General features: G+C 43.5%; 1 protein-coding gene across 1 annotated transcript in view; it reads left to right on the top strand.

The window, feature by feature from the left end:
• Positions 1–9,231: 9,231 nt before the first annotated feature.
• LOC133248202 (antigen WC1.1-like) overlaps positions 9,232–11,075 on the top strand; it is a 56,932-nt gene continuing 55,088 nt past the window's right edge. Inside the window, exon 1 of the mRNA XM_061418021.1 lies at positions 9,232–9,576. Within this exon, the coding sequence (XP_061274005.1) occupies positions 9,504–9,576 (73 nt within the window). The 5' untranslated portion in view covers positions 9,232–9,503. The remainder of the gene's footprint in view (positions 9,577–11,075) is intronic.

The following is an 11,075-nucleotide window of genomic DNA, read 5'->3' as shown; positions in this document are numbered from 1 at the left end:
CTTCTCCAACACCACACTTCAAAAGTATTAATACATTGGTGCTCAGCTTTCTTTATAGTCCAACTCTCACATCCATACATGTCTACTGGAAAAACCATAGTCTTGACTAGACGGACCTTTGTTGGCAAAGCAATATTTCTGCTTTTTAATATGCTATCTAGGTTGGTCACAGCTTTTCTTCCAAGAAGCAAATGTCTTTTAATTTCATGGGTGCAATCACCATCTGCAGTGATTTTGGAGCCCCCCAAAATAAAGTCAGCCACTGTTTCCCCATCTATTTCCCATAAAGTGATGGGACCAGACGCCATGATCTTAGTTTTCTGAATGTTGAGCTTTAAGCCAACTTTTTCACTCTCCTCTTTCACTTTCATCAAGAAGCTCTTTAGTTCTTCCTCGCTTTCTGCCATAAGGGTGGTGTCATCTGTATATCTGAGGTTATTGATATTTCTCCCAGCAATCTTGATTCCAGCTTGTGCTTCATCCAGTCCAGCATTTCTCATGATATACTCTGCATATAAGTTAAATGAGCAAGGCAACAATATACAGCCTTGACATACTCCTTTCTGGATTTGGAACCAGTCTGTTGTTTCATGTCCAGTTCTAACTGTTGCCTCTTGACCTGCATATAGATTTCTCAGGAAGCAAGCCAGGTTTTCTGATATTCCCATCTCTTGATGAATTAAATCTAGAACTTAAATAAAGAATTTAAGGCTAATGGGCTTCTCTGAAAACACACTGTTTCAAGATTGCTTTAATCTGGTTACTACTGAAAATGTAAATGTGATACTGTTGTGATTCTTCAGGGTAGAGAGAGCTGTCATGTAGGAGTGGCCAAGTATTACATTTCACAACACCCCCTTGCCCCCAATTCTACTGTGGACATGTGGAGAGGCTGCTGAACTTATATAAGACCTGAGAGTGATGGCCTGGTTGTGAGCTGAACGACCCAGTCCCTGGTTGATGGCTCTGCATGGTGTCCAGTGCTCAGATCTACAAGTCATGCTTACAGTCTTCATAGTTCTAGGCTGTTCTTAGGGATGGGAAGATACCCAGGACTTCTCCCAGGGCAGCTCACGTAGCTATTCACCATTGGGAAGTAATGAAATAAATGACATACGATGAAAGAAATAAAGTATACTCACCAAGAAGCTCAGTGAACTCCAAAAAACACAGATAAACAATCAAATTCAGGTAAAGAATATGTGAACAAAATAAGATTAAAATTATTTATTATAATTATTGTTATTGTCTTTAATTTTTGGCTTTACTGGGTCTTTGTTGCTGCACATGGGCTTTCTCTAGTTGCGGCAAGCAGGCACTACTTCTCTTTGTGGACAGCAGGCTTCTCTATGCGGCGGCTTCTCTTGTTTGGAGCACAGGCTCTAGGAGCTCAGGCTTCAGTACTTGCAGAATGCAGGTTCCTGTTTGTGGTTTGCGGGTCCTACAGCATGGGCTCAGCACTTGTTGTGCACGGGCTCTGAGTCACTCCACAGAATAAATTCAGTTTTTTGTTTTTGTTTTTTTTTTTTTAAAGAGACAGAAATCATAAAAAAAGGAAGCAAACAGGGAGTTTGCTGTTGGTTTAGTGGTTAGGATTCGATCCTTTCACTGCTGTGCCTGGATTCAATCCTGGTCAGAGAACTGAGATCCCTGAAGCTGTGCAATGAGGCAGAAAAAGAGAAGGAATCAAACAGAAATTCTTTTTAAGATTGCAATGAATGAAATGCAACAAAATGGAAAATGCTACAGAAAGCATCAGCAATAGCAGGAGAATCTTTGAGGCAGAAGACAAGAAAATTGAAACTAACCAGCCAGAGGACAAAGAAGAAAAAAGAATGAAAAAACTGTGAAAGAACCTGTGTGAACTATGGGATGACTTTCACAGTAACAACCTGCACATTATTGGAGTCCCAGAAGGAGAAGAGAGGGAGAAAGGGACAGAGATTGTACTTAAAGAAATAATACCAGATAAGTTCCACATCTGATGAGATTTAGACATCCAAGTTCATGTAGCTAATAGGTCACTCCTCAGAGTTCATTCAAAATGATTGTCTCCAAGACACATTGCTTATAATCAACACAAAGAGAGAATTTTAGAAGCAGCAAGATAAAAGCAAATGCTCTCTCACACACAAAATCTCTGAAGAACCTTAAGAATATCAGCAGACTTCTCAGAAGAAAGCTGACAAGCCAAGAGAGAAAGGGATGATATATTCAAACTGATGAAAGAAAAAAACCTGCAAACCAAGAATACTTTTCTCAGGAAGGTTGTCTTTCAGAAATGAAGATGGGTTACAAACTTTCCCCCCAAAATAACAGTTGAGGGAGTTCACCAACAGAGTTTTGTCTTACAAGATTGCTGAGGGGAGTTCTTAGGTCTCCCACATTGCAGGCAGAGGCTTTAACCTCTGAGCCACCAAGGAAACCCAAATGAAGGATACTAATTATTATATTAAAGAAGTGAAAATATACAGCAGACGTGTAAATGTAAATATGTAATGCAATTCCGAATATTCTAACACTGAGTATGGTAGTGTGCTAACCAGTTAGCTCTAGTTTACGGGGAGCATTAAAGTAACTATAGAGAAAAATATTTTGTTAGTGATATACAATATAAATACAGATAAATTCTGACATCAAAAGCAGAAAGTATAGGAGAGGATCAAAAGGTAGAGCTTTTGTATGTGATTGAAATTAATTTGTTATCAGTAAAATATAGACTATTGTGTCTTTAAGATATTTTATGTGAGCCATGTAAAAAAATGTAAAAACCTACAGTAGATTCACAAAAAGTAGAGAGAGAAAAATCAAAGCACATCATTATCCAAAACGATCAGTTCACAGTTCTAACTGTTGTACAGAAAAGTCAAGTTATTGTGGTCTCTACAGCATCCTTCAGTATCAGCCCCAGAGGACCTTCCTTTTACAAAGCGAAAGACTAATTAGTCTGTTTGTTATTTTAAGCCAAAGAACTCTATCTGCACCTCATCTCCTTCCTTATGTCATATAGATGGTGTGGCTGTGCTTATTTAATTGCAAATTTTCTTCTTGTGATGTTCCTGTGTGGTTTTAATTGAAAAACTGCCAAGTGATAAATCATCCAAATACCCTGTCTCCTCTGTTGGGTCTGATTAAGACTTAATAAGAAGCCACATGTGAGTGTGTTGTGGTTTGTCTTGTGTATCCTTAGAGATAGAGGTTTGCAGTGTTTGTTGTGATGTATCTGGTGGTGATACGCACCTTCTTTTTTGAAAATCAAATTTTGGTCTGTTAATTGCTGAAAACATTTATCTTTAAAACAAAAATGTCACTTAGCTAAATAATGTCCTCAAAAATAGTTCTTCATAGTTAAGATAATTTCTCTTAAATATCTAGCATAGTGCCATTCAATCATTCAGCAAACCTTAGATGAGCATCTATTAACTTACAGAGAGTGGAAAGACAAAGCTTATACTCAGGTACAGGCCTCACTCCAATCCTGGGCCCTGGCAGGGCCTCAGCAGATGCCTGTAGCCTGTAGGAGCCTTGGATAGCATGCCCAGATGGGGAAGGATTCGATGATAAGGAAAAGAGAATCTGTTCACAGACTTTAAGATGTTAAAGAAGGAGCACATTTTGCTGTATTTCCAATGTTCTTAGGCTGGTCCTCAGACTGGACTCAGATGCACCAATGCTCCATGTGCAATAGATCATCAGGTCATGGAGTTCAAGTCTGAGCAACCACTCAGGCTTTGAACTCCGTGTGCCATTCCAGTGGCACTAATCTTGGATTTAAGTGGCTTAAGAATGACCACCCACAAGAACTCAATAGCTCTGGAGTTGGCAATTACATCAACTCTGAACAGAGGTGGATTAATCATGAAGCTAACAAAGCTTCACCTTCACAGCCTCTCCTTACACCTGCCCCTTCCAAGTCCTGTGAGGGGATCCCTAGGGCTGTGCTCATAAGAATATAGGTTTTGAATGTGCCATTTTCTTTTTTTTTTTTTTTTGAATGTGCCATTTTCTTGAGTTGAGGGGAGAAATTCAGCAAAATTATTTCTTAACCAAAGGTGAAGTAGTTAATTATCTGCATGGAGCACTAAACTCAGGAATCAGATATGTTCAGGAAATAAAAAAAAAACTTACAGGGCTTAGAAATACATGCTGCCTTTTCATTAGTATAGAATTGGTAGAAGGCAAAAACAGGATCAAAGATGATGGATAGGCTAACTCAGAGTAAAGAAGAGCTGTTTAAGGATGAATGTCAAGATGCCAAGAGACAAATTCGGGAAACTGAGCCTGACTGTCAGCATCGAGTGATGTAAAGGGAACAGGAGATGCACTAGGGGCAGGTGCTCTTAAACAGGACTTAGATCTAGGTGTTGGTCAATCAGAAATGATGACTGAGAAACAACCAAGCCCAACAGAGGAAGCAAGGTGAGATCAGAGGGAGTAGCTTAAGATGAAGACACAGAAGGAAGAGGAGATCTAGGAAAGGACCTGCTTCATGTGACGGATTCTGTCTTCAAGTCTTCTTTTTCCTTGGTATCCATCAGAAGAGACTCTGTTCTGCTGCTGAAAAAAGTGACCCCCAAATCTCAGGGGCAATGCACACACACACATACACATATACACACATACACGTGTACAAGTGAACACATACTTACATGCTCATATACACACACACACATATACACACACTCATCACAACCTACAGACATCTGTGGTCTGTGAGGCTCTCGCACGTGCACCATCTGGAATATGCAGCTTCCGGGGCAGGAAAAAGAGAGAGACTAGAAAGTCACACTTGGGCTTTTCCTGCCTCCACTCAGAAGTGACATAGGTGACACCGCCCACATTTCATTGGCCACAATGAGTCACTGAGGAGTAGAAGTACAGCTATTTGACAAGTATTACTGTCTATCTACATCCTTCAGTAGAACTCCTGAGAGCAGTGCTGTCAGTTTTTTCTCACCTTGGAGAAGCTTCTTAGGTACAGCTTTGTGCAGAGATTGAACGTGATCTGACTCTCTCGGAGTGGGATTTGAAGGCATTTTCTATCTGGCTCCTTTGGTGTGTCTCTGACTCCTTATTCCACTTCAGCTTGTTCAAATGGGATTAATCAGATTTGTGTCTCCCCTGCCCTTCTCCCTTCCCCACTCAGTATCACTAACTGCAGGGTGATTGTTCAGCATTTGTTCATGCATTCATTTCTTATCTGATATTTGTTAAGCTCTTTCTATGTGTCTTTACTTGACCTTATGGAGGCATTGAAGAACAAGACACAATACTTGCTCCCAAAAAATACCACTTTAGAAACAAAAAGAAAGTTTTTACAGATTAAATAGACACAGCAGTAATTCTGAACTGGAAGAATTAGAAAGCATTCACAGAAGTGACAGCTCTGTGCTTTTAAAAATAAAGGAAGTTATACATATTTTCTTTCTGTAGTGGGCTTGAACATGTGTCCTCTAGATTCAAATACGCATAAATGTAATACTCGCTATTTTTATAACTGATTTCATCTTGTGCAGTAGCAAGGGGTGTTTACATGGACTGAAAGTTCCATGAAGTTAACATAGACTCTCCCATTTAAAATTTGTCCCCCAAGTTAGCTTGGATTTATGTTAATAATTATCTTGTCAAATCCAGTTCAAGCTCCCTGCTAAGACTGGTTTTCCTCTATTTCAGGAAGCATCTTCTTGTTTCTCCTCCCACAGGTGGTGTCTGGGGTGGGAGGGCTTCTTCCTTTCCAACAGCAGCAGGGAAGGGCCCTTGGTCTGCTTGCTCACCACTTAGAATATGCTTGTCTTTGATTTAGTAGCTTTGATCTGCTCTGGTCTCTGGGTATTTGATATTGCACTATGGAGGAATGAATGAGGCCAATTCAGTGCCACACTCTTTGTTTGATGTTGCCAGTCATATACTGTAAAGGGTTGAACAGAGATGATCGGTTGGACCTCAGTCAGCTCATGACCAGCTCATGACCAAGCTCATCACATGCCCTTGTGAAGAAGTTGTCTTTAGTAAAGAAGCCTTTACAAATCTTGGTCCCAGCCATGCAAGGAACACAGATGGTGAGGTGGGTCACCAGTACTTTGGTATAACAACTCAATTGATTGTTTCTTTTTAAGGTGATATAGTTCTTTTTTAATTCAAAAATATTTTGTATATTAGTCCCTCTGATTGGTCCCCAAAATGTCCCTCTACCAAGGATATTTAATTATTAACTTTCCTAGCAAAGAGATTGCTGAACCTCTGAAACCTCCATATTTTCATGGTGATTTGGGATTAATAATGCTACATATTGTATTGCTTTACAATCCATAAGACTGAATAAACAGTCTAAGTTAAAGAACAGGATTGTTCCTGCTCTTTACTTCTGCACTTCTAATTCAATACAGAGCTGTTAAACTAAAATTTTTTATAACAAAATTTCTTCCTGTTACAGTTATGTGTGGTTTGAACTGAAAATATGCCAAATGATAAATATATAAACATCCGGACCACATGGCCATATCTGATTAAGACCAGAACAGGAGGCTTCATGGTGTTCACCTGTCAGTGTGCTGAGGTTTGTCTTCTTTATCTTCAGATACATAAAGACGCAGTGTTTATACATGTTTAGAACTGGCTCTCTCAGCACTGCTCTTGGAATGGGGCTAGCCTTGTTTCTGGTATTTCAATTTACTGCATTCATTGTAGAAAAGTGTAGAAGTTAACCAATACATAGCTTATACCATTTAATCATATTGAAATATCATTACAAGTGACACAACTTGCATTGTGCTGTTAAGTCCTCACATCAACTTAAATTATATCTCAAAAGATTTCTTTGGATTGAAATGATTTGTGTAAAATATCTGGCTGACATTCATTCATTCAGGTATACAATAGATATCATTTAGGATTTTTAATTAACGGCATCGGGGATAAGGAGTTGAATTAGACACAGAACTTTACCAAGTCCATTTATAAAGTAAAATTAGCAAGTAAACAACTTAATTCATGAGGTTCACAGTAGATAAGGTCGAGGTTTATGAGCAGTAGGACCTCTCTCTGGGGCACAGAGAGAAGGGGCGATGTGTGGGAGACTCTCAACTCTGTCCCCAATCACCGTCACAGCATGAGGTTCCTGGGAGAGTTCTGACAGCTCCAGTCAAGGCTCCAGGTAACAGAATTGAATTCCTGTTCTAGAGTCCTGGGGTTCCTGGGATGAGATGGAGAGAGGGGCCCTAATATTGCTTCTCCGCCAAGATGATGTACTACTGTTGACTAGTTATATCTCTTACTAATGCCAACTCATTTAATTCTAACCAAAACTCTGTCATCTATACACAAGTATAACTCTTCTTTTACAGACGAAACCACTATACAGAGAGTGTAAGGACCCTGTTCAAGGTCACACACATGGTATGTGGCTGAGCTCTGAGTCAGGCCAGGCAGACTGGTTGCTGAGCCTGTTCTCCTGACCCCTGAAGTTCACATGGACACAGCTGGGTTAGTGTCCTCCCTAAAGCTTTCCTCCTTGAAATCTTGGATGAGATGGGACACTGAGATTTCCTTATGTGTCAGAGAAGATAAACCTTCATCAGAGGGTGAGTTGGTCCATGTTGACCTGTATTCCCAGCTATGGGGTAGAGGGTGCTGCCTGGACACAGCCTGCCAGCCCTGGGTTAACCCCTCCTTCCTGCCCACTCCATCCTTATAACAGGGTATGGAGTCCATAACAGTATTTCACTTGTGAGATCTCAATCCTGAGGTGGAACCATGTGTACCTGGTTCACTAAACACATCCCTGTGTCATCCTGTGAGAGGAATGACTGGACTCCAGGAAGCACGTCCTGTGGTGTCACAGGTGGGTCCTTCCCACATTTGTGCTGAAATGATGAGAGTCAGGGTGACGGGGCCTCAGGGTGGGTTTGTGTAGACCACAGAGGAGCATCATGGGAATCTTGAGCCTGAGGGAGCATGAGGAATGAAGGCAGTATGTTAGTGACCTTGAATTTCAATGGGGGTGCTCTATCTTGCATTACTTATGGCCCTATTCATTCTCTATACTCATTCCCGGGCTACTTTCTGGAAAGCATCTGGGAGCTTCTCTGATCAGTGGAAACAGAACAAGGCAGCGATGGCCACACTGGACATCAGACCCTTCTGCTTGGCTCTGTGCACCCAATCTACCTGGGCTTCCATTCTTGCTGCCACCTTTCCTCTTAGACTCAGAAGAGGTTCTGTTTTCTGCTTCACTCGCCTCTTCTTTGCCCCTTGCATGCAGCCACTGTGCAGCAGAATACTTTCTATTTATCCTTCTGTCTGGGGGCAGTTGCTTTAAATTATATTTTACATCTTCTTTAGTTATGGCTTATAATACAAGGGTGTTATGAATCTTATAAAACCAAACTTTCAATATGCAAAGAGGGGCAATGTGAAGTTTAGAAAACCCAAATCTTTCTAAGTTATATATTTTCTTCTCTTAGATCCCCAAATCTTATTTTGGCAGGCTAGAGTTGAATGATAACTCCTACTTTCTCTTTGTTTCCTGTAACAGCAATCTCTTTCTCTCTTGAAGCATCATTTGTTGACTAGCTGAGAGGGATATTTCACATAAAATTAATGAAATAAAGGGAAAGGGACTTAGCATGTCTGAAAATCCCTTATAGGGCTTCCCAGGTGGCTCAGCAATAAAGAACCTGCCTGCCAATGCAGGAGACACAGGAGACGTGGGTTCAATGCCTGGGTTGAGACGATCCCCTCAAGAAGGAAATGGCAACCCATTCCAGTATTCTTGCCTAGGAAATCCTGTGGACAGAGGAGCCTGGCAGATTACAATCCAGGGGTCACAAAAAGTAGGACACAACTGAGCACACAAGCACCTTCTCTGGGACCCAGTCTCCAGATCATTCTGTGAGGAGAAGACCTGCAATCTCATCCAGTCAACTTAATGGTTCCCTCCCCACCTTCTCCACGGTCACCTGTGAATTCCTGAAATCCTTGTCCTCATTTTCTGCTGGCCCGAGAAATGTTCTTGTGCTTGAGGCTTTCTTGTAGTACTCTGCTTGATCCTGAGCTCAGTGCTGGGGAAGATCAATGCTTGATACCACCAAAGTTATTCTCCGTGGTCCAGTGAATTCCACAACCTGACCCTGCAAGATTTTACAGTTTTGGGGGATTGGCCAAGGTAATCAGAGGAAAGAATGGTACTCATAGTTTTTGATGCAACTTTTTTACTCCAGCCCTGGTCAGGGGGCCCGGCTCTCAGGACCACGGAAGCAGGAGGTCAAAGGACCGTGTTGCTCATATAAGGATATGTTGAAGATTCAGAAGCTCATTGGTGTCTGAGCTGCAGAAAGTGGCAGATGCAGCCTCCGATAGTGCCTGAAATGGTGAGAGGTGTCGCTATTGGCTCCCAGGAGGGAGGGTGTAAGGGGTGGTCTATATAGACCCCGGTCGGCACCCTGACGCCTCCTCACAGGCTGATCCTGCAGCTGGGACTGTGACCTTGAGGACGTGGGGTCAGGATGGCTCTGGGCAGACACCTCTCCCTGCGGGGACTCTGTGTCCTCCTCCTCGGCACCATGGTGGGTGGTCAAGGTAAGAGCTGCCCCTCTGCCCTGGGTCCACACCAGGCAGCGCACGCCTTGGTGAAGGGAAAGGTGTCTGTAGCTGTGGAGCCGAGCCTCAGTGTTTTTGACCAAAAAGGAGCCACGCTGACTGTGAATACTTGTCCGTCTCCTGTGGGGGGTCCACTGCTAGTTGTGGCAGATTTTACAGAGCAGTGAGGTTTGCTCTGGACTGAGCTGGGTCAGCCTGAGTCCCCTCCACTCCCTCAGGGAGCCTCTAGGGCCCAGTGGCTCCCAGTGTGTGGAAGCTCCAGCGACTGACCTCAGCTGGGACTCTGGGCTGTTCCAACACTCTCCACGTGCCTGGTGTTTGAGCACTGCCCCTGGGTCCCCATGTTTCCTGTGTGTATACTTCTATAGGCTCTGTGTTTGTATTTGTGTGTGTGTGTGTGTGAGAGTGAGTGAGGAGTGTGTGAGGTTGTGTGTGTGTGGAGTGTGTGTGTGTGTGTGATTGTGAGGCATGTGTGAGGGTGTGTGAGGAGTGTGTGAGGGTGTGTGTGTGTGGAGTGTGTGGATGTGTGTGTGTGTGAGGAGTGAGTGAGGAGTTTGTGTGTGTGTGTGTGTGTGTGTGTGGAGTGAGAGTGTATGAGGAGTTTGTGTATATATGTGTGTGTGAGGAGTGTGTGGATCCTGTCTCTGTGAGAGGAACGGAGCTGATGAGCAGGGACTGAGTCCATTGGTCTGTGAAGCAAACAGGGTCCCACAGGGCTGGATGTCTTGGCCACTGCATGTAACCAGATCAGAGATAATGGTGCACCTGCCTGCCTCTCTCTGGCTCCTCTCTCCCCATCCCCCAGGCTCCCCTCTGATTGTTGCTGTGTCTTCCCAGCACTGGGCTCTGTGAGATGCTCTGCCAGCTTACCTCACCTGTCCCTACCAGGTGTCCATTACAGAGCAGAAGCCCACAGCCAGGAGAGGGGACCTCTTGTCTGTAGAGATCAGTTGATGTGCAGCCGCAGGTGTATAAGTTCCCTAGTCTCTGCCCCAGTTCCTGTGACATTTCCTGATGTGCTGGGGCCCTGGGATGGTCCTTTCCCCTCCCAGGATCTGCTGTGACTCTGTAGGGAGCACTTTCTGCCTCTCGCCCTCTCCTGTTCCTCTCTGGAGCTGGTTTCCCCTGAGTGAGAGGACGGCGGGCATCAGGGCTGGGGCTGCGGAGAATCTGGTCTCCAGCCTGGAGAAAGCAGCTTTCTCAGATGTGAGTGCTGATCTGGCTGAGACTCCATGCAGCCCCATCTCATCTCAGAGCTCACTGTCATCCCCTAGACCTCAGCCTTGCATCCACAGCTCTCCTTGGGAAGTCCCCTCCCTCCTCATCTCTGCTCCTTGAGTGCTGGGCAGGTGCTGGTGAAATGTCTCCTTCTGAGGGCTCTGGAGGTCAGAGGTGGGTTTTGGTTGCACAAGGGGGAGATGATGGGTGTTTTGATGCATGGCCCCCTCCTCTTACAAGAAAAACTGTAGGAAATTTCA

The sequence above is a fragment of the Bos javanicus genome, chromosome 5 (genome assembly GCF_032452875.1).
Source record: "Bos javanicus breed banteng chromosome 5, ARS-OSU_banteng_1.0, whole genome shotgun sequence".
NCBI classification, from domain to species: domain Eukaryota; kingdom Metazoa; phylum Chordata; class Mammalia; order Artiodactyla; family Bovidae; genus Bos; species Bos javanicus.
This window is presented reverse-complemented; position numbering and strand designations above follow the sequence as displayed.